Raw genomic sequence first — 22,472 nt, 5'->3', positions numbered from 1 at the left:
GGAAGCCCAACAGAACGACAGCCAGGAGGCGCTTGGAGGCATTTGGAACCCCTGTTGAACAGCTAGAAACCCTGGTGGCGTAGTGATTAAGAGCTACTGCTGTTAACCAAAAGGTCCGCAGTTCAAATTCACCGGGCACTCCTTGAGAACTCTATGGGACAGTTCTACTCTGTCTTATAGGGTTGCTATGAGTTGGAATTGACTCGACAGCAATGAGTTTTTTAACTCATACAAATTCTAACCATTCCTCCAGCTCCAAGGCCACAGCAGAGCATCCAACTCACGATTCGCACACTCTGCCACAGAAGGAGAATCACCCCCTTTCTGCTTCCATAGTGGAAGATGTTCAGGGTCATTTATTCCAGGAATTTCCTTTTTCTATCAGGTTGTCTGTCCCTTCCGTGTTGTTCTGTGGGAGTGCTCTATGTTGTGAACAGTAGCCTTTATTTACACAGGATGAGCTGCTACTGCCATTTTCGTGGAACATGGTCTAGAGAAGCACTTCAGAAACTCTTGGAAAGCTCTTTCAAACTAGATTAACTGCCCCACATGATCTTGCTAGAACTCCCCATCTCCTCTCCAGGAAAAATGCACTGGTCTAGAGGGGAAAAAGCATGGGCTTCGGGGTGTGGCATTTGTCAAGGGGACATGGATCAGCCTACGGGCGTTTTTAGCATTTCTGTGTCTTCCAGACTGTTTTACAATTTCTGCGTTTCTGTGAGGCAGAATTAGGAGGACAGGCATAATGAGATAGAAGAAGAGTGGGGGAGGGTAGGCAGACCTAAAAAGATAGGGGCCTTAAAGGCCAGTGGAGTTGGGGTGGACACCAGAGAGGTGAGGGGCTGCTAAGCAGCTGCTAAGTGGGAAGGGCTAAAGAGAAACAAAATGGTGACTAAGATATGTGGTGTCAAGTGACCCCAGACAGGAAGCTAGAAGGCAATGGAACCATGCCTTCAAGATTCTGAGGGGAAGGATTTCCAATCTAGAATTTCATACCCAACCAGAGTGTCAGTGGAGAATGAAGCCTGCATAAAGAGTCTCACAGGCACTTCAGCATCCATTCTCAGGAAGCTCCCAGAGGAAGTACTTTTCAAAAATGAAGAAATAAACCAATGAAGGAAAAGGAAGGTCTGGAATCCAAGAAGCAGGAAGTTCAACACAAAAAGGAAGTGATAAACTCTCCATAAATATGAGCACAAACATCCACATAGATGTCCAAAGATTGTAAGCATGTGGTTTAGAGATGTGGAGGTAAATACTAAAAGAAACAGCTAAAAGAGTTGAAAGTGGTCCATGGGAAGCAAGAATCTGGAGCAGGGTGGGGCATGGGACTGCTATTTTTTCTTACAAAAACAAACAGTTGAGTCTATTCCATCTCCTAGCAACCTCATGTGTTTCAGAATAGAACTGCACTCCATAGGCTTTTTGTTTTGTTTTGTTGTTGCCCCATAGGGTTTTCAAGCCTGTGACCTTTCTGAAGTAGGTCATTGGGACTTTCTTCTAAGATGCCTCTGGGCAGGTTTGCTCCAGTGCAGTAAATTACTTAAAATGGTCCTTCTACCCTTGGTCTTTGTAACGCCCACCAAATGACTGGGTGGGGCTATGCAAATGAAGTGCTTGTGGCCCACCAAGGTGATTGGAGAGCTTACTAATAATATAAATAAAGTATATGGCACCCTTGTGGGGCCCGGGCCATGCAAATAAGGTGTATGGAACCCTAATGAGAGAATTGGTCAGTTTTGCCATCCTACTTAAAAGAGAGCCAATTCCAAAGCAGAGAGAGACCTCACTACAATCAAGAAAGAAGAGCCAAGATGGAGTGTGTCCTGTGATCTGGGGTCCCTGCGCTAAAAGCCTCCTATATTCAGGAGACGGTGAGAGCTGTAACACAGAAGACAACAAGAGACAGTGAGAAGCAGCAGCAGAGAAATGTCAGCAGCAGAGACAGCAGAACCAGAAGACCGGCAACAGATGGCGTGGTGAGCTTCTGGACCCGCAGAGAGAAAACTGAGTACCTTCAGGTAGGAGGCTTCCTGGCAGAGTGGGGTACCTCCAGCCACTTGTTGATGGAGCTAGGCTTGCTGACTCATGGAGCTAGAGAGCTGAGCGCCTTTGGGCAGAGGTTTACTGGTGGAATGGGGTACCTCTGTGCACTTATTGGCAGAGCTTAAGAGCTTTGTAACATTTGCTTGAGCAGGCAAGAGGCCCAAGGGGCAGAGGGCTAGGGAGAGGCCTGCCTGTGGGCCCGGCCAAGAAGTTGTTGTTGCCCGATTAGGGTCCGTGCCCTGGAGCAGTCAAGCCAATGAAACGTACTCCAAGTCAGAAAGAGAAAGTTCCTTTAAGGGGTGACACCAGTGGGAAGTCTGGCAGCAACACAAGCTGTCTTTATGGAGTCTCAAAAGGAATTTTACATTAGAGCTTATATATTGCTGTTGCAAGGGTCTTTTGGCATGTAGCCCACAGATGGCGTGGCTGGATGAGTTATTCCTTACAAAATTATTACAAGAGACTATCAGACTAAAGAGAGATATGCAGATCATCTCCTTATCAGGCTAAAGATACATATGTCAGATTAAAAAAATAAAAAATTTTTTTAGCTGGGCTCTAATCTTCATGTGGAAATTGTAAATCACAGGTGGATAGACAGAACAAAGCAAAGTCGTTAACAAAAGTATGCAGGAAGGAGAAGGCAGGCAGAAAAAAACTTACAGATTCATCATGGCATTAGTTATGTCAAGCTCTCAATTACCCACTTTGAAAAGGAGAAAACACGTTGTGGAGTATTAGGGTCACACTGTCCTGATCAAAGTACTGTATCCTGAGTCCTTCCTGATCCTGAATTGTAACGTGCTACTTCGTTAAGGTTACCTCCCTAATAAACCCCATAATTGTGAGTACTGTCTGTGAGTTGTGTGTGGCCGTTGCAATGATTTATCAAACCCAGCAGAGAAGTAGAGAGCGCGTGGAAGGGACAGCTGGTACCAGAGCTGGTAAAAAGGTTGGCGGGTGGAGGCAAGTCTGACCTCTGCCACACAGGAATTAGCCTTGGGCTATTGATCTCGACTCTCCTTCCTCCTTGTGAAGTTAAAGGAAGTAAAAGGCCCCTGCCACAGCACCATTTTTCTGTTTGCACCACACGGGGACTCCTTGTTAACTTTTTAAATAAATACATTATTTTGATATACACAAAAATTAAATTTAAAAAAGTGCATCAAAGACATGCCACTCTGGGCCTCAGCTTGGATTCCCTTTCAGTTTCTTTCAGAGATACAAATAAAGCTAGGAACCAAAGAAAACACTCAGGAGACTAACATACACATAAATAAATGCTAGCGATCACTAGCCATTAAACCTAGAACCCATTACAGAGATGCAAATCAAAACTACAATGAGATACCATTTCACCCCAGCAAAAGTGACACTGATTAAAAAAACAGCAACAAATGCTGGCGTGATTGTGGGGAGATTAGAACTCTTATACACTGCCGGTGATATTCCAAAATGGTACAACCACTATGGAAAATGGTATGGCACTTCCTCAAAAAGCTAGAAATAGAAATACCATATGATACAGCAATTCTACTCCTAGGTATATATCCTAGAGAAGTAAGAGTAGTGACACAAATAAACATATGCATACCCATGTTCATTGCAGCACTATACACAATAGCAAAAAGATGGAAACAACTTAAGTGTCCATCAACAGATGAATGGATAAACGAAACGTACATATATAAAATGGAACGCTGTGCAAAGATAAAGAATAATGATGAGTCCACAAAACAAGGGTGAATCTGGAGGACATTATGCTGACTGTAATAAGTCAATCACAAAAGGACAAATGTTTTGTGATACCACTTCTATAAAAAGTCAAACTGTCAGTTTGTCGTACTGTGGGGGCTTTTGTGATGTTGAAAGCTATGCTACTGGTATTCAAATATCAGCAGCATCACCCATGGTGGACAGGTTTCAGCTGAGCTTCCAGACTAAGACAGACTAGGAAGGAGGACCCGGTGGTCTACTTTTGAAAAGAATCAGCCAGTGAAAACCTTATGAATAGCAGCAGAACACTGTCTGATATAGTGCTGGAAGACGAGTCCCTCAGGTTGGAAGGCACTCAAAATACGACTGGGGAAGGGCTGCCTCCTCAAAGTAGAGTCGACCTTAATGACGTGGATGGAGTCAAGCTTTCGAGATCTTCATTTGCTGGTGTGGCAAGACCCAAAATGAAAAGAAACAGCTGCATACATCCATTGATAATTGGAATATGGAATGTACAAAGTATGAATCTAGGAAAATTGGAAATTGCCAACAATGAAATGTAGTGCATAGACATCAATATCCTAGGCATTAGTGAGCTGAAATGGACTGGTATTGGCCATTCTGAATCAGACAATCATATGGTCTACTATACCGGGAATGACAGCTTGAAGAGGAATGGTGTTGCATTCATAGTCAAAAAGAACATTTCAAGCTCTTTTCTGAAATACAATGCTGTCAGTGATAGGATAATACCTACTAATACAAATATTATTCAAATTTATGCACCAACCACTAAGGCCAAAGATGAAGAAGATGAAGATTTTTACCAAATTCTGAAGGCAGAAATTGACTGAACATGCAATCAGGATGCACTGATAATTACTGGTGATTGGAATGCAAAAGTTGGAAACAAAGTTAGTTAGAAAATATGGCCTTGGTGATTTCACTATGAGTCGGAATCAACTCGACGGCAGTGGGTGGGTGGGACATACCAGAGATTGATGATAGAATTTTGCAAGACCAATGACTTCTTCATTGCAAATACCTTTTTTCACCAACAAAAATGGCAACTATACACATGGCTCTCACCAGATGGAATGAATACACAGGACTCAAACCGACTACATCTGTGAAAAGAAACGATGGAAAAGCTCAATATCATCAGTCAGAACAAGGCCAGGGGCCAACTGCAGAACAGACCATCAATTGCTCATATGCAAGTTCAAGGTGAAACTGAAAAAAATTAGAACAAGTCCACAAAAGCCAAAGTACGACCTTGAGCATATCCCACCTGAATATTTAGAGATCACCTCAAGAATAGATTCCATGCGTTGAACATGAATGACTGCAAACCAGATGAGTTGTGGAATGACATCAAGGATATTATACATGAAGAAAGCAAGAGGTCATTAAAAAGACAAGAAAGAAAGAAAAGATCTAACTAGATGTCAGAAGAGGCTCTGAAAACTTGCTCTTGAATGTCAAGTAACTAAAGCAAAAGAGCTGGACAGAAGATTTCAAAGGGTGGCTCAAGAAAACAAAGTAAATTATTATAATGAAGTGTTCAAAGACCTGGAGTTAGAACACCAAAAGGGGAGAACGCTGAAAGAACTGAAGAAAAAATTAAAACCTCGAGCTGCAATATTGAAGGATTCTACAGGGAAAATACTGAACAACACAGGAAGCATTAAAAGAAAATAGAAGGAATACACAGAGTCACTATACGAAAAAGAATTGGTCAATATGCAACCATTTCAGGAGGTAGTATATGATTAGGAACTGATGGTACTGAAGGAAGAAGTCCAAGCTGCACTGAAGACATTGGTGAAAAGCAAGTCTCCAGGAATTGACAGAATACCAATTGAGATGTTTCAACAAACGAATGCAACTCTGGAAGTGCTCACTCATCTATGCCAAGAAATATGGAAGACAGCTTCCTGGCCAACCAACTGGAAGAGATCCATATTTATGCCTATCCCTAAGAAAGGTGATCCAACCAAATGTGGAAATTATCGAACAATATCATTAATATCACACATAAGTAAAATTTTGCTGAAGATCATTCAAAACCAGCTGCAGCAGTATATTGACAGGGAACTGCCAGAAATTCAAGCCGGATTCAGAAGAGGACATGGAACCCGGAATATCATTGCTGACGTCAGATGGATCCTGGCTGAAAGCAGAGACTATCAGAAAGATGTTTACCTGTGTTTTATTGACTATGCAAAGGCATTCAACTGTGTGGATCCTAACAAATTATAGATAACATTTCAAAGAATGGGAATTCCAGAACACTTAATTGTGCTTATGAGGAACCTGTACATAGATCAAGAGGCAGTTGTTCGAACAGAATAAGGGGATATTGCATGGTTTAAAGTCAGGAAAAGTGTGTGTCAGGGTTGTATCCTTTCACCATACCTATTCAATCTGTATGCTGAGCAAATAATCTGAGAAGATGGACTATATGAAGATGAACGGGGTATCAGGATTGGATAAAGACTCATTAACGATCTGCACTAGGCAGATGACAAAATCTTGCTTGCTGAAAATGAAGAGGACTTGAAGCACTTAGTGAAGAAAATCAAAGATCACAGACTTCAGTATGAATTACACCTCAACATAAAGAAAACAAAAATCCTCACAACTGGACCAATAAGCAACATCATGATAAATGGAGAAAAGATTGAAGTTGTCAAGGATTTCATTTTACTTGGATCCACAATCAATACCCACGGAAGCGGCAGTCAAGAAATCATTGAATCATGCAATCAAAACCAAGATTACATTGGGCGAATCTGCTGCAAAAGATTTCTTTAAAGTGTTGAAAAGCAAAGATGTTACCTTGAAGGCTGAGGTGTGCTTGACCCAAGCCATGGTGTTTTCAGTCGCCTCATATGCATGTGAAAGCTGGATGATGAATAAAGGAGACCGAAGAAGAATTGATGCCTTTGAATTGTGGTGTTGGTGAAGAATATTGAATGTGCCATGAACTGCCAAAAGGACGGACAAACCTGTCTTGAAAGAAGTACAGCCAGAATGCTCCTTCAAAGCAAGGATGGCGAGACTGCGTCTCACATACTTTGGGCATGTTATCAGAAAAGATCAGTCCCTGGAGAAGGACATTATGCTTGCCAGAGTACAGGGTCAGCGAAAAAGAGGAAGCCCCTCAACGAGATGAATTGACATAGTGGCTGCAACAACGGGCTCAAGCATAACTATTGTGAGGATGGCGCAGGACTGGGCAGTGTTTCGTTCTATTATCTTTAGGGTCACTGTGTGAGTTGGAACTGACTCAATGACACCTAGCAACAACAACAACAAAGATGGAAGGGGAAACAGATGGGAGGGGAAAGAGGGAGAATCACTAGACAGTAAAAAAAAAAAAAAATTTTTTTTTTTTATTTTTTATTACACGTGTTAATTCTGGTGAAGGGAAAGACAGTATGGGGGAAGCCAGCACAAGTGACCAAGGTAAACGAAGACACTGGGAGGTAAGGAAGAATAAAGGACAACTATGGTAAATGTAATAACATATACAATTCTGCAACAACTGTAATAACAACCAAAAATTTGTGAGTGGTTACATAGGTAGACAAGGATGCTATCTAGGTGTGGGAAGGCATGTGGGAGTACATGTGCTTGCGTGTATAGGTACAGTTGTGAGCGTTTGTATATATGTATTTGTATGTGCTGCATGTATGTTCAGAAACATAATAGAGCACATAGGGGCGCAGTTATGGAAACTTCTTAGACATATCCAAACACCTCGTGGGACTGAGTTTCTGGGCTTGAAAGATAAGGACCATAGTCTCAGGGGACATCTAGGTCAATTGGCATAACATAGTTCGCAAAGGTAATGTTCTACATCCTAGTTTGGTAAGTAGCGTCTAGGGTTTTAAAAGATTGCAAACTGCCATCTAGGGTACAACTATGGGTCTCTTCCTGTCTGGAGCAAGAGAGACTGAAGAAAACCAAAGACTCAAGGAAGCAATTAGTCCACAGGACTAATGCCCCACAGGAACCACAGCCTCTTCTAGCCTGAGACCAGAAGAACTAGATGGTGCCTGGCTACCACTACCAACCACTCTGACCAGGGACACAATAGAAGGCCCCAGTTAGAATGAGAGAAAAATGTAGAACAAAACTCAAACTCATAAAAAAGACCAGACTCACTAGACTGATTGATAGAGACTGGGGGAACCCCCCAGACTATTGCCCTAAGACACCCTTTTAACCTGGAACTGAAGCTGCTACCAGAAGTCATCTTTCAGCCTATAAAATAGAGCGCCCCCAAGGCAAGTGCTCTTTAGAACAATCAACTATTTGAGACCAAACAGGCAACATTTGACCAAAAGCAAGCATAAGAAGTCAAGAAGGGGCAGGGAAAGTGGAGAGATGGAAAGTCCGAAGGCAGGGTGGAAACGGGGAGAGTGCTGATGCATTGCAGGGATAGCAACCAATGTCACAGAACCATTTGTGTGAGTTGTTGAATGGGAGACTCCAACAACCGTAACAACAACCAAAAACTTGTGAGTGGTTACATAGGTTGATCTGTATAGATTTGCTGTGTAAATTTTCACCTAAAACACAATAAAATGTTCAAGAAAAAAGAATATACAAATAAAGCTAGGAATGGCTTTTTAATTACTTTCATTTGCCGGACTGTTGTTTGTTTCTGTTTCACTTTTGGCTTCTTTCTTTCTTTTTTTTTTTTTTTTAAGCAGTACTGCAGCCAGACAAAGCTGAATATGTGGGTTAGGATGATTCCCGTTGCACCTTCTGAGTCTGAATTCTGCCTCTTCTCAGGACTAGTCCGGTTCCCATCTGTTATGGACTGAAGTGTGCCCCTCAAAATATGTATCATAAATCCTAACCTCTGTACTTGTGGAGGAAACCCTGGTAGCATAGCGGTTAAGAGCTACAGCTGCTAACCAAACGTCAGCAGTTCGAATCCACCAGGCGCTCCTTGGAAACCATATGGGGCAGTTCTACTCTGTCCTATAGGGTCGCTATGAGTCAGAACTGACTGGATGGCAACACTTTTTTTTCACACGTACTCATGGAAAGGAGCTCTGGTGGCAAAGTGGTTACACACCCAGCTTCTAACAAAGATCGGCAGTTCAAACCCACCAGCTGCTCCACTGGGAGGAAGATGTGGCAGTTTGCTTTCGTAAAGATTACAGCCCTGGAAACCCTATGGGGCGGTTCTCTTCTGTCCTATAGTGTCACTATGAGTCGGTATCGACTCCACAGCAAGGGGTATACTTGTGGACAGAATCCTATTTGGTAATAGGGTTTTCTTTGTTATGTTAATAAGGCAGTATTAACGTAGGGTGTGTTTTAAATTAATCTCTTTTGAGGTACGATGTAGGAAATAATACTGGAGTCATTAGTCCCTGTCCTTGAGCGTAGAGAATGTGACCCAGCTGGAGCTGGGCTCACAAGGGCTCACAAAGACTCGCAAGGACATACCAACTGGGCCCTGAGGTATAAGGACACCAGAACACAAAAGACTTTCCACTCTTACCTTTTTCTATTAACATTTACGGGAAACGAAAACCCAGTGCCGTCGAGTCGATTTTGACTCATAGCGACTCTATAGGACAGACTAGAACTGCCCCATAGAGTTTCCAAGGAGCGCCTGGCGGAGGATCTGAACTGCCGACCCTTTGGCTAGCAGCCGTAGCACTAACCATTAGGCCACCAGGGTTTCCATCAACATTTAGTGAATAGAAATTTGTTGAACCAAAGAAGACCGTCCTGGCTGTCGTTACTGAAACCTGTACCAATGATTGTTAAGCAAGACAAATCAAAATGTAGGATGACAGTTTCTAGCCAATCTGTAAAAAGTGAAGCTTTCAGTGGTTTTGCCCATTTGTAATGTTAATGTATACTGATGACTCTGTAATGTTCTTTGGCCCCGAGCAGACATGGCTGTGGCAGCATGCTTGTCCCTTCTTCCACCTTTGACCGTTCTGTAATATTTCCTTGGATTCGTGCAGACATTAGCTCTGGCAACATGCTTGTCCACTTCCCACTTTTGCCTTTTTGAATATATGCCGAATCAAACTTTCTTTTTGCTTTACTAAATTTTGTGATTTTTTTTTTACCCTACAACAGATATAAAAGAGCAGATCAAGCAAGCAAACAGAGATGGGGAAGTAGATGTCTTAAACCACGTGAAGACTGCCAAGGAACCAAGGAATAAAACCAAAAACCAAACCAAACTCAGGGCTGTCGAGTCGATTCCGACTCATGATGATGACTAACGAGCCAAGGAATAAGAGCTGACAAAAGAGACAAAGCCTTCCCTTAGAGCCGGCACTCTGAATTCAGACTTCTAGCCTCCTGAACTGTGAGAAAATAAATTTCTGTTTGTTAAAGCCACCCCCTTGTGGTATTTCTGTTATAGCAGCACCAGGGAGCTAAAACAGTGTCCTATAGCAAACGCCTTGTAAGGATGGAGCAAGACCACAGGCGTAAACACACTCCTCCATGCTCCAATTTCTAATTACTCTTTCCCTTTAAGAGTTCATTCGTTTCTATCTCTGATACTTGCTGCAACATGGACGAACCCTGAACACAGTATGCTGAGTAAAATAGGTCAGATACAAAGAACAAGTATTGTGCAATCCCGCTTATTATGAATTATCCAGAACAGGCAAATACATAGAGACCAAGGTTTATTGGTGGTTACCAGGGGCGTGTTGGAGGGGAAACAGGAGGTCCTGCCAAAGGGTACTGGGTTTCCTTTAAAGGTGATGAAAAGACTTGGAAACGGGTAATGGTGATGGCTGCACCACCTGGGGAACTTTATGTCACTGTAAATTAATTAATGCACATGTAAAAAAGGTTGAAATGCAAAGGTTTTATTGTATATATTTCACCACAGTAGAAAACATTTTAAAGAGTTAATTCATTCCCCAAAGAATTAACATATTGGGCAACTTTAAAACTATGAGGTTGGAAGTGAAGTCTCATAAGCACACTGCCCTGACGAACCACGTCTTCATGCTTTCTTGCTGGAGGAGCTGAGCTTCCCGAGCAGAGAGGACAGCGGCTGCAGGGTGGGGAGTGGAGGGCTGGCTGGGACTCATCTCTCAGTATCTCTTGACTCTCAGGCGCCCATCATCCCTCTGGAACCAGGTGGGCTGTGGTCTCAGCAAGCCCAGGCATCCTGGCTGCCACGCCATGGAGTAGTGTGGCACCAATGCCTGGGCCTCCTAACCATTTCTGTGTATTGGCAGATGAGGGACAGTCATGATCAAGTGCTCCTTGTGGAAACCAACGTATGGAACTCATTACCCTGCCTTCCTGCCAAACTGTGCACACCCAGGCCATGTCCCTCAGTTTTTCCCTCTGCCTGGAAGGCCTTTTCCCGCCCTGCTTTCTGCACTTTTGAGTCCTACCAGTCCAAGAAAGCCCGGTTGAGATGGCACCTCCGTCACATGGACCTCTGCAGTCCCCCAGCCTTTCCATGGACCCCCAGAATGTATCGTCTCTCTCATAGGTGCCCTTCCCCCAGCCAGGAGTGTGGTTATTCAGGTTTGGGACACATTTCCCCGATTGGCTGGACACCTCCTTGCCTTATTCTTCTTTGTTGCCCCCACGGCTCATCACACCCCAAAACAAAAAATCAAACCAAACCCAGTGCCGTCGAGTCGATTCCGACTCATAGCAACCCTATAGGACAGAGTAGAACTGCCCCGTAGAGTTTCCAAGGAGCACCTAGCGGATTTGAACTGTCAACCCTTGGGTTAGCAGCTGTAGCACTTAACCACTAGCCACCAGGGCTTCCAAAAGCCAAACTCGTTGATGTCGAGTCAGTTCCAACCCCCCCAGGCCATCAAAAAAGCCTGCTGGCTGACTGGGGCCAAAGGAAATACAGCAAGAAACAAAGGAGTCTATAAGAGGTTTGGGAGGACAAAGCTTTGGTGTCTACAGAGGGAAGTGGGCTCTGCCCAGGTGTGGGGTGAAGGGTAGGGGGTCCTACCTTCTTGTAGGATACGAGTAATTGTAATAACCCAGTTGCCATCCAGTCAGTTCTGACTTAGGGAGACCCCATGTGTGTCAGAGTAGAAATTGTGCTCCATAGGGTTTTCAATGGCTGATCTATTGAAAGTAGAGCTCCTGGGTGGTGCAGATAGTTAGCATGCTCGGCTGCTAATGGAAAGGTTGTGGAGGTTTAAGTCTACCCAGAGGTAGTATGATTTTTGGCTGGGCCATGATTCTCAGTGTTTATATGTGATCACTCCCATGATGGAATCTGCTGTGAGTAGCCAATCAGTTGGAAGGGAGTTTCCTTGAGGGTGTGGCCTGCATCCAAATATAAGCAGATGTTCTGGCTTTTTGCTCACTGTGGACCCTGTGGCTGCCTCCTTTCATCTGACCTTCCTTCGGCTCTTGGGACTTGAGCTATCAGCTTATCTGCAGGTCTTGGAATTCATCAATCTTCACAGCCTGAGAGCAGGAGCCCTGCTCTCTGGCCTGCCAATCTTGGGTTCGCCAGCCCCTGCAGCTACATGACTCGAGAGAAGCCACTGTCCTGATCCACGGACTTGGGATGTTCCAGCCTCTACAATCACAATCTCTATATATATTTATACGCTTTAATAGTTTTGCTTCTCTAGAGAACCCGCCTAAGACAGGTGGCTCAGAAGAACGGCCTGACTATCTACACCTACTCCTTACTTATCAACTATCTCATTATCCAACATTTCACATTTAGATAATAGTTTTGCCCATTAACGATGTACGTCTGGCAGTAATGTTTTCATGACCAGTGGGACAGAGAGCACCCACCTATATTTTCTGCCTCTCAGGTCCAGAGGGACACATGCATCCCACATACTGTATGGTGATCTGATGTGGTCATCTTCCATTTTCACATAATGGGCTTGTTTTTGGAACTTAACCATGCCAATAAGCGAGGAATGGGTGTACTTCCAAACAATCAGCCATTAAAAACCCTATGGAGTACATTTCCACTCTGATGCACATGGGGTTGTCATGATTTAGAGTCTAATTGGCAGGAAGTGGAGTAACAATAGCTGCCCTGTATTAGCAAGGGGGAACACCTGCCATGGGCCAGGCCTTGTGCTAAAACAGCTATTCTAAACTGGGCAATTTTGTCCCCCAGAAGACATCTGGCAATGTCTGGAGACGACTTTCACTGTCATGACTGGGAGGATGCTACTGGCATCTAGTCAGTTGTGGCCAGAGATGCTGCTAAACCTCTACAATGCCCAGAACATCCCCCCACAACAGAGAGTTATTCAGCCCAAATGGCAATAGTGCCTAGGTTTAGAAGCCCTGTGCTAAAGGATTTACAGGTGTTACCTCATCTAATCCTCACAAAAACCCTACGAGGTAAGTATATTCATTTCCTAATTGTGCGGTCAAGGAAATCAAGCTCAGAGAGGTTAAATAACCTTCCCTGGGGTCACACAGCCGCAAGGTAGTGAAGCAGGCATTGGGACCCAGGTCTGGCTCTAAAAAGGTGCGGTCTTTCTTCTGCTCAACAGTTCATGGAGGTGAAAGAGGCTCTCTAGAACATGTTGCTTTTATAATATATAAGTGCCAAAATGATAACATAATAGCATTAGAATTACTGTTTCCCTGGAGAAAGCAGGGCTTTGTTGCCTCTGGAATAAAGTGTTTAGATTGGGGACCCCTGCTCTCCTGGGGCAGGAAAGGAGTTAGCAGGCCCCAAAACCAGGGCAGGAACACCCAAAACACAAGCCACAAAAGAAAAAAATAGATAAATTGGACATCAAACTTATAAAAACTTTTGTGCTTCAAAGGACACCATCAAGAAATAGAACACATGGGCCACTCCTGCCCAAAAGCAAAGAAGAGAAGGCAGGAACAGGAAAACTGGACTGACAGACAGGGAGAGCCCAGGGTGGAAAGGGAAAGGGGGAGAGTGCTGACACATTCCGGGATTGCAACCAATGTTGCCAAATAATTTGCGTATAAATTTTGAATGAAAAACTAATTTGCATTGTAAACTTTCACCTAAAACAATAAAATTAAAAAACAAAGAAATTGAAAACACAATTTTTTTTTAAATTCTGAAGATCATATATCTGGAAGGGGACTTGAATCTAGAGTATATAAAGAGCTCTTACAACTCAAGAATAAAAAGACAAATAACACAAGTAAAAAATGGGGAAATGTTCAGAATGAACGTTTGTCCAAAGAAGATATACGAATGGTCAGTAAGCACGCGAAAAGATACTTGACATTGTTAGTCTTCGGGGAGATGCGAATCAAAACCACAATGAGAAACCTCTTTATCCTACTAGATGGCTATTATCGGAAAACGGAAAACAACAAGTTTTGGTGAGAATGTAGGCTACTGGAATTGTAAAATGGTGCAGCCACTTTGGAAAACAATCTGCCGGTTCCTCACACAGTAAACAGAGTTACCATAAATTCCACTCCTAGGTATATACCCAAGACAGTCGAAAACGTATGTCCACACAAAAACTCATACACGAACGTTCATACTTTCGTCACAGCTGAAGAACCAATATTGATTCATTCTTTATCCTATTCATACTTTACTCATATTTCCTTAGGTTTTCCCTAATGTCCTTTTTCTGTTACAGGATCCCACTCAGGACACCCCCTTATATTTAGTTGTCCTGTCTTCTTAGGCTCCTCTTGGCTGTGACAGTTTCTCAAACTTTCCTTGTGTTTGATGACTTGAAAATTTTGAGGAGTGCTGGTCAGGTATTCTGTAGGCTGTCCCTGAACTGAGATTTGTCTGAGTTTTTCTCTTGATTAGACTGGGGTTATGGATTTTTGGAAGGAAGCCCACAGAGGCAGAGTGCCATTCTCATCACACCATATCAAGGTGCCTACCATCTGCATGACATCACTGTTGATGTCAACCTTGATCACCTGGCTGAGGTCACGTTTGTCAGGTTTCTCCACATAAAGTTACTCCCCCCCCCCCCAGTTTACATTTTGTGCTATTGGGAAGGAAGTCACTACGCAGCCCACACTTAAGGACCGGGGAGTTGGGCTTCACCTCAGAGCAGCTACAAAAAGTATTTGGAATTCTTCTGAATGAGAAAATTTTTCTCTTCTTCCCTATTTATTTATTCCATAATTTATTTCCACCAGTATGGACTCACGGATATTTATTTTATACCTCAGGTTATAATCTAATGCTACCTTATTTGTTAGCATTCTGGTTTTTTAGTCAACATTATTGAGACATGATTTACACACAATGCACCCCGTAAAGCGCACAGATAAGGCCTTTTAACAAATGCCTGCGCTTGGAGAATCCCAGCCTCAGACTCCCGCAGGTGCCCGTGAGAAAAAAATAGATAAATTCCACTGACCAGGACTGAACTCCTCACTGAGGGCGACTTGGAGAATGATGTCAGCTTCCGTTCTAGGTCTAGAAAAGTCCTGAGTTCCCCACCAGGGCTAAATAAAAAAAAATAGAATCGCTAAACGGCAAAAACACACGCCCATCAGCAGTTTCTTTTCTCGGCAGCCAGCAGCTCCGGAACTGTACTGAGCCGTCGGCGGGGAGAGGTCTGGAGCCCGAAGGCCCGCCCAGCGCCTCCCGAGGCCCGGACCCGGCCAAGGATGGAAGCGTAGGGAGGGAATGCAAGTGTGAACTTCCAATTCCTTCTAGGGTGTGCCACTCGCATTCTCTGCCATCCCCTCCCGCAAACCTCTTTCAGCAGCCCCTCCCAGCCGGCGGGGGTTCCTGCAGAGGGGTTGGCCGCGCAGTCTGGGCTGGGCTGAGTGTCCGCGATGGGCGGTGCTGAGGGGCGGGCCGAGCCAGGCGGCGGGGCTGGACCCTTGGCCTCCATCCCGGGAGGGCGGTGCCGGGCGCGAACAGGTCGGTCCCTCCCAGGCGGGAGCAGAACAGGCGGTGCCCCCGGCAGCCTTGGAGCTATGGACAGCCCCGGGCCCTTCAGCTGCCCCATCTGCCTGGAGCCGCTCCGGGAGCCGGTGACCCTGCCCTGTGGCCACAACTTCTGCCTGGCCTGCCTCGGTGCTCTCTGGCCGCACCGCGGCGCGGGCGGCGCCGGCGGTCCGGGGAGCACTGCGCGCTGCCCTCTGTGCCAGGAGCCCTTCCCCGACGGCCTGCAGCTCCGCAAGAACCACACGCTGGCCGAGCTGCTGCAGCTCCGCCTGGGCTCGGGCCCGGGCAAGGGCCCCGCTCCGGGCCTGGCTCCTGAGCCATCAGCGCCCAGCGCGCCGCCCAACGCCCCGGAGCCGTCTGCTCCCTGCGCCCCTGAGTCGTGGCCGGCAACCGAAGAGCTGGTGCGCTGCGATGCGTGCCCTGAGGGCGCCGCCCTGCCAGCCGCGTTCTCCTGCCTCTCCTGTCTCGCCTCTTTCTGCCCGGCACACCTGGGCCCTCACGAGCGCAGCCCCGCGCTGCGCGGACACCGCCTGGTGCCGCCGCTGCGCCGGCTGGAGGAAAGCCTGTGCCCGCGCCATCTGCGGCCGCTCGAGCGCTACTGCCGCGCGGAACGCGTGTGCCTGTGCGAGGCTTGCGCCGTCCAGGAGCACCGCGGCCACGAGCTGGTGCCGCTGGAGCAGGAGCGCGCGCTCCAGGAGGTGGGAGCCGGCAGTCCCCGCGGCCGGGCGGGGAATCCAGGGGGGGCCGGGAGGGCCTTACTTTCCTCCTCTAAATAGTGAGGATCGTTGCGTTCCCTTCCAACTTTGACAATGTCATCAGCTCACGGCCGTGGAGATGGAAATGGGGGAGATAGGAAGCCAGTGTGAACTCTAAAGGGAAGGGAAGGGCGGGCAGGGTATCGGAGCGGGGTCAACGGGGTCTAAGCCGGTAAAGGAGCCGGGTTAGGCCCGTAGGGTTCCCGGCGCATGGTTCCGCGCGGATGCACAGGGCTAACGGTCCCATCTCAGATTTGTCCTGGGCTGAGGCAGCGGGTGTGGATGGGTGTGGCAGGCGACAGGCTCTGCCGGCATCAGGGCACGCAGATCCGCTCTGTCCAGCTGTTCTGGGAGCCGGTGGTGGGGAGCATGTGCTCAGCCTGTCCCGCTACCTCCGCCCCCAGTTTCCTTTGGATTCCAGCCCGGACTTGGCGCCTCTGGCCTTGGGATTTTCCGTCTCTCCTTTTTTTTTTTTTTTTTTTTTCCTGCCTGGAGCTGTGACTCATAAGACCCAAGGGATTTGCCTGGAATCCCCTGTTTTCAGGTCTAGATGGTGAACCCAGACCCTTAGGGGACATTGATCCCCAGGATAGCTGGGTGTCTTCTGATACATTCCCTCTGGAACTCGCTCACCCCTGCCTCCTCCTCACTGAAGGAAGTTCTCAAATGAACTCTAGCCTCTCATCCATAGGAGACCACCAATGGCCCCTGAACTTGACCCCACTGGTCAGAGAGGGAGGCAGACAGCCCACTACCGGCCTGTGCCCCCCATTGGCATTTGGGAATGGCACCAGCCTGGACTGGAGGCACATCTGCTCCATCTGCCTGGAGCTGCTGCAGGCTTTATCAGACATCATGGTCACTCCCAGTCCAACCAGTGTGCAAAGTCACTCCTGGTCACCCCTCTCCTCTCCCCTGGCAGGGCCCCTGGTGCTGGGCTGTGGCATCTGCCAGACCGTGTCCTTACGGGGTGTCATCCACAGGCCGAGCAGCCCAAAGTCCTGAGCGCCGTGGAGGACCGCATGGATGAGCTGGGTGCTGGCATTGCCCAGTCTCGGCGCACCGTGGCCCTCATCAAGGTCAGAGCCCCCTCCCACTCCTGCAGCAGGGTCTTGACGGGAAGAGCACTCAGGGTAGAATGATCCAGTCCAATGATCCACTGGGCAGGAGAACCTCCCTGACCTGGTACAGACCCAGTCAGGCTCGGGCTGCTCCCTGTGACCTCCAAGACAAATGGGCGAGGGGGTGGTGTTGGGGAAAGATGGATCCAAAGCCGTCAACCCTGCTCCCATGTCGTCCTGTGCAGAGTGCAGCCGTGGCGGAGCGGGAGAGGGTGAACCGACTGTTTGCGGAGGCTGAGGTAACCCTGCAGAGGTTCCAGGCCGAGGTGCTGGGCTTCATTGAGGAGGGGGAGACTACCATGCTGGGCCGCTCCCAGGGCGACCTGCGGCGGCAAGAGGAACAGCGCAGCCGCCTGAGCCGAGCCCGCCACAACCTCAGCCAGGTCCCTGAGGCCGACTCGGTTGGCTTCCTGCAGGTGAGGGGCAGCTCTGCGGGCCAGAGAGGGAATAGGCTGGTGAAGGCAGGCAGGGTGGAGGGACAAAGGGCTGTGGGCCTCCTGGTGAAGCTGCCCCCTGGGCAGGTACAGCTTGGCCAGCAGAGCCTCAGCTAGCATTTGTCTGGTGCAGGAGCTCCTGGCACTACGGTTGGCCCTGGAGGAGGGGTGCGGCCCTGGGTCTGGCCCCCCAAGGGAGCTCAGCTTCACCAAGTCATCTCAGGCGGTCCACACAGTGAAAGAGCTGCTGGCTGCTGCCTGTGCCAGCCAGTGGGAGGAGCTGCAGGGGCTGGGCAGTGACGAGGACGGCCTGCAGAAGATGGGGCCAGAAGGTGGGTGTTGCCCCTCACTGAGGTGACTCACCCTCCCCCAGGCTCCCTGCACAGGCCCCTCAGCCTGGTGCCCATTCAGTAGGGGAGAATGGAAACTGTGTGCCTGGCATGGGGTGGGGCCAAACCCGGACAGTGCCTGCAACCATCACCCATGATGACAAGGCAGCCACTTTGCCACAGCCTAGGGGGCAGGGGGGCTTCTCCTAGCCCACCCCCTAGCTCAGAGGGGTTTGAGGAGCAAGTAGACAAGAGGCAGAAGCAAGGGACTAGGGATGCACAAGGACCAGGGTGCCATATCTGGGTGTGTGTCTGTCCCCAGGTGGCTCAGGACCCTGAGAGAAAGGGGGAGGAGAGGGCATGGCAGTCACAGGTTTAGGCAGGACCTGGCCCAGCAGCCCAGCCCAGTTTCTCAGCTGCAGCATCTTGGGCAGCCTGTAGAGACGCCCCTCACTGTCCCTTCTCCTGCAGCTGAGGCTGACTTCCAGGACCCTGACAGCACTGGCCGCCTAGAGAGTGAAGCTCCCCGAGATTATTTCCTCAAGTGTAAGTGGGCGCCGGGCTCTCACCTCTGATGATCCCAGAAGCAAGCCCTAGCAGGGCCCTGGCACACTGGGGCTTGTATTCCCTTCCCTAGTTCCCGGGTGAAGGCGGTCAGCTCCCCAGGTGGTCTCCTGCAAGATGGAGTTGTGCTTGTAGCCAAGGCGGGAACAGGCCTGAATTCTGGGGAGGTGGGCGCGTGGGGGAGGGTGTCCTGCCCGAGCCTGGCTCTGACCCCTGCCTCCCTCTCCTGCCCCTGGGGTAGTTGCCTACATCGTGGACTTGGACAGCGACACAGCAGATAAATTCCTGCAGCTGTTTGGAACCAAAGGCGTAAAGAGGGTGCTATGTCCCATCAACTACCCCGAGTCACCCACCCGCTTCACCCACTGCGAGCAGGTGCTGGGCGAGGGCGCCCTGGACCGGGGCACCTACTACTGGGAGGTGGAGATCATCGAGGGCTGGGTCAGCATGGGGGTCATGGCCGAAGACTTCTCCCCACAAGAGCCCTATGACCGGGGCCGGCTGGGCCGCAACGCCCACTCCTGCTGTCTGCAGTGGAATGGCCGCAGCTTCTCTGTCTGGTTCCATGGGCTGGAGGCACCCCTGCCGCAGCCCTTCTCGCCCACCGTGGGCATCTGTCTAGAATATGCCGACCGTGCCCTGGCCTTCTATGCTGTACGGGACGGCAAGATGAACCTTCTACGGAGGCTGAAGGCCTCCAGGCCACGCCGGAGTGGCACCCCAGCCCTGCCCATCGACCCCTTCCAGAGCCGCGTGGACAGCCACTTCATGGGGCTCTTTACCCGTAGGCTGAAGCCGGCCTTCTTCCTGGAGAGTGTGGATGCCCATCTGCAGATAGGGCCCCTCAAGAAGTCCTCCATATCTGTGCTGAAAAGGAGGTGATGCTGGGAGCCAGGCAGAGGCCTCCTCTCCAGTGGTCTTAGCTCCAGAAGCTTCCTTCTCTGGACCCCGTCTCCCTCCAGGGAAGGCACCAGCCTTGGAGTCACCTCCCCCACAGCTTTATCTCTAGAGGCCCCCCCTTGCATCCACCTGGCCATCCACCTCTCAGGGAGGAGGCTTCCCAGGGCCCTGTGCACCCCCAGTCCTTGTTTAGGGGAAAGAGCCACAGCTGGGACAAGTCGGGGCTAGTCCCACTCCTCTTCTGGGTTCCTAGAACAGGGCCTGGCACATAGTAGGTGCTCAATAAACATTTGTTGAATGACTGACTGACTCCCTTTTCCGTCCTTCTCTCTGCCCACTGAGAATTCCCAGGATGTCTCTTCTTTCAAGAGCTGGCCTTGTGGGCAGGCTAGACTGGGAAACAGGGCCCCATCCCAGGATTCTTTTTGGGAAGGAGAGCCCTGGCCCAAGAGGAGGGGGCTGAAGCAGGGTGCCCGGCCTCTGGGCCAAGAGGTGCTCACCCCACTTCTGGTCCAGCAGAGGCAGCCTGAGGCAGCTTCTTCACACGGTCCAGCCCCATGTTGTCCTGGCAGCCCAAGTGTTTGCTTTGGATGACCTGAGTTCCCATCAGCTATTTTCATCCTGGATGCCACAGCCTGGTTCTGGACCCACCTTTTGGTGTTTGTACCCAGGAATAAATGTACACATCACACCCTTAAGAGCCGGGCAGGACTCCTGGGAGGGGGCAAGTGAATTGGAGACCTGGAACCTCCTGCTTAACACACACACACACGCACACACACACACTCACACTCACACACACTCACCCCTTCTCAGTTTGTGGAGAAACATGCCTGAGACCACCCAGGGTGTGACCTACAAAAAATGGACCCATGTCCTCTGGAGTTGGCCTCATGTCTCTGCTCTCAGCTGTGCAGTGGGAACAGCGGGCCTCAGCGCTGGGGGGACCCAAGCCCTGCACTCAGCAGAGCCTCTTCTATCCTTCCAGGAAATCCCAGTGGTCTCTGCTGCCCAGAGTCCTCATCCTCTGGCCTGGAGTGCCCAGGGCCTACTTTCAGGCCCAGCCTTGCTCTCTGAGGCCACAGGGTGAAGGTGTAACCAGGCCAGAACCACCCCCCGCCACCATCTCACCAGGTCCTCTGTGGCCCCGGTGGTCCCGCACCCCGGAGAGCAGGAGCAAACAGACAGCCTCCCACACAGCGCAGGGTCAGGCAGGACAATGGGTGAGCTGTGCAGCAGAAAGCAAGGCCATACAAGTCCTGCCCCCCCATGAAGCTAAAAATAGCCCCTCCCCAGCCCAGCTCTCCCCAGCTACCAGGATGTTGTTTTTCCAGGCGGGGCCTCCTTGCTTCTCTGTGCTTTGTGCTCTTCACACGGTTCCCTTGGTAGCCGCTGCAGGTCCCAGCTCACCCGGCGGGGCGGCATGGGGACAGGGGCGGGGGCAGGAGGGCCCCTGCTGTTGCCATCCCAGCGAGGACCGGTGGGGGCTTCCTCGAGCCCCTGGCCACCTGCTGCGATCCTCTGCCTTTCACAGAGCCCCTCCTGCCCCTGGGCCTGCCCTATGTACCCTTCTCTTCCTAGCTCCCTACTGCCCCTGACGCAAACCCTTGGCCCCTGACCTTGCAGACAGCCCAGAGGGTCCGGAATGTGAGCCAGTCAGGGCCCTGCACAGAGCCGGGCCTCCTTCCTGGAATTCGGGCCTGACTAGTCACGTCTGCGGGCACAGCCATCCCTGCCACTGGCAGGGTGATTAACAACCTCTGAGACTCATTAGTGAAACAAGCACTTTCATCCCCTTCACAGCTCAGCAGCTCTGGCTGGCCAGGCACACAGCTCACGGGGCACTGTGTCAGCCTAACCCCAGTGTTGCTACCAGGGCTAGGGCTGCAGGGGAGTCTCTGTTTGGTATGTAGAGTATATGTGTCTGTCTGTCCGTCTGTCTGTGTATGTGTCTGTGTCTCTGTGTGTCTGTGTGTATAAACGTCTGTGTGTGTCTGTGTATGTGTGTGTCTGTGTATCTGTGTATGTATATGTGTGTGTGTGTGTCTGTGTATTATGTGTGTGTCTGTCTGTATGTGTATATGTCTATGTATGTGTGTCTGTGTATGTATATGTCTGTGTGTGTGTGTATGTATATGTCTGTGTGTCTCTGTGTGTACATGTCTCTGTGTGTCTGTCTGTCTGTGTAGGTATATGTCTATGTGTCTGTCTGTATGTGTCTCTGTCTGCGTGTGTGTGTCTGCTCTGCCTGCGTGTGTGTGGTCCAGCCCAGGGATTTGCACACAGTTCTCTGAGAAGCCCAGGTTCTGAGGAGGTGGGCTGAGGCCAGAGGGCTGGCAGAGCGGGAAGGGCAAGCCGAGGGAGACTGTCTCCTCACTGTATCTACCAACACTTAAATCAGAGCAGATTTGAAAAAAAAAAAAGGAAACTGTTTAAAAGAAAAACAGTTAGAAACTACTGATCTAGGCCAAAGCTTCTGCCACCATTTTACAGATGAAGAAACTGAGGTCCAGAGATGTCAAGCAGCTGCCCAAGGTAACCCTGTCCAGAGCACTCTCTGTTACTCCATGGCCTAGGTATGGTCTGTGCTTAGAAATGTGTGAAGACACACACAGAGACACACACTCACTGACACACACATTCACACTTCCACACACACACCCTGCTTCTATGCAGTCGCCTGTATAAGAGCTGCCCTCAGCTGGGGCCCA

The 22,472-nt window shown here is 49.1% G+C and overlaps 1 protein-coding gene across 1 annotated transcript; it reads left to right on the top strand.

Annotated features, from left to right (window-relative positions):
- Nucleotides 1-15,521: 15,521 nt before the first annotated feature.
- Nucleotides 15,522-20,057, top strand: TRIM47 (tripartite motif containing 47). Its single transcript, XM_049860942.1, has 6 exons — nt 15,522-16,356; nt 17,397-17,492; nt 17,720-17,950; nt 18,102-18,300; nt 18,769-18,843; nt 19,103-20,057. The coding sequence occupies exons 1-6, from the start codon at nt 15,544-15,546 to the stop codon at nt 19,741-19,743; spliced, it is 2,055 nt and encodes a 684-aa protein (XP_049716899.1). The 5' UTR covers nt 15,522-15,543; the 3' UTR covers nt 19,744-20,057.
- The last annotated feature ends 2,415 nt before the right edge of the window (nt 20,058-22,472 follow it).

This window comes from Elephas maximus, chromosome 19 (genome assembly GCF_024166365.1).
Source record: "Elephas maximus indicus isolate mEleMax1 chromosome 19, mEleMax1 primary haplotype, whole genome shotgun sequence".
Classification (NCBI taxonomy): Eukaryota; Metazoa; Chordata; class Mammalia; order Proboscidea; family Elephantidae; genus Elephas; species Elephas maximus.
Note: the sequence above shows the minus strand (reverse complement) of the source record. Positions and strands in the feature narration are given on the sequence as shown.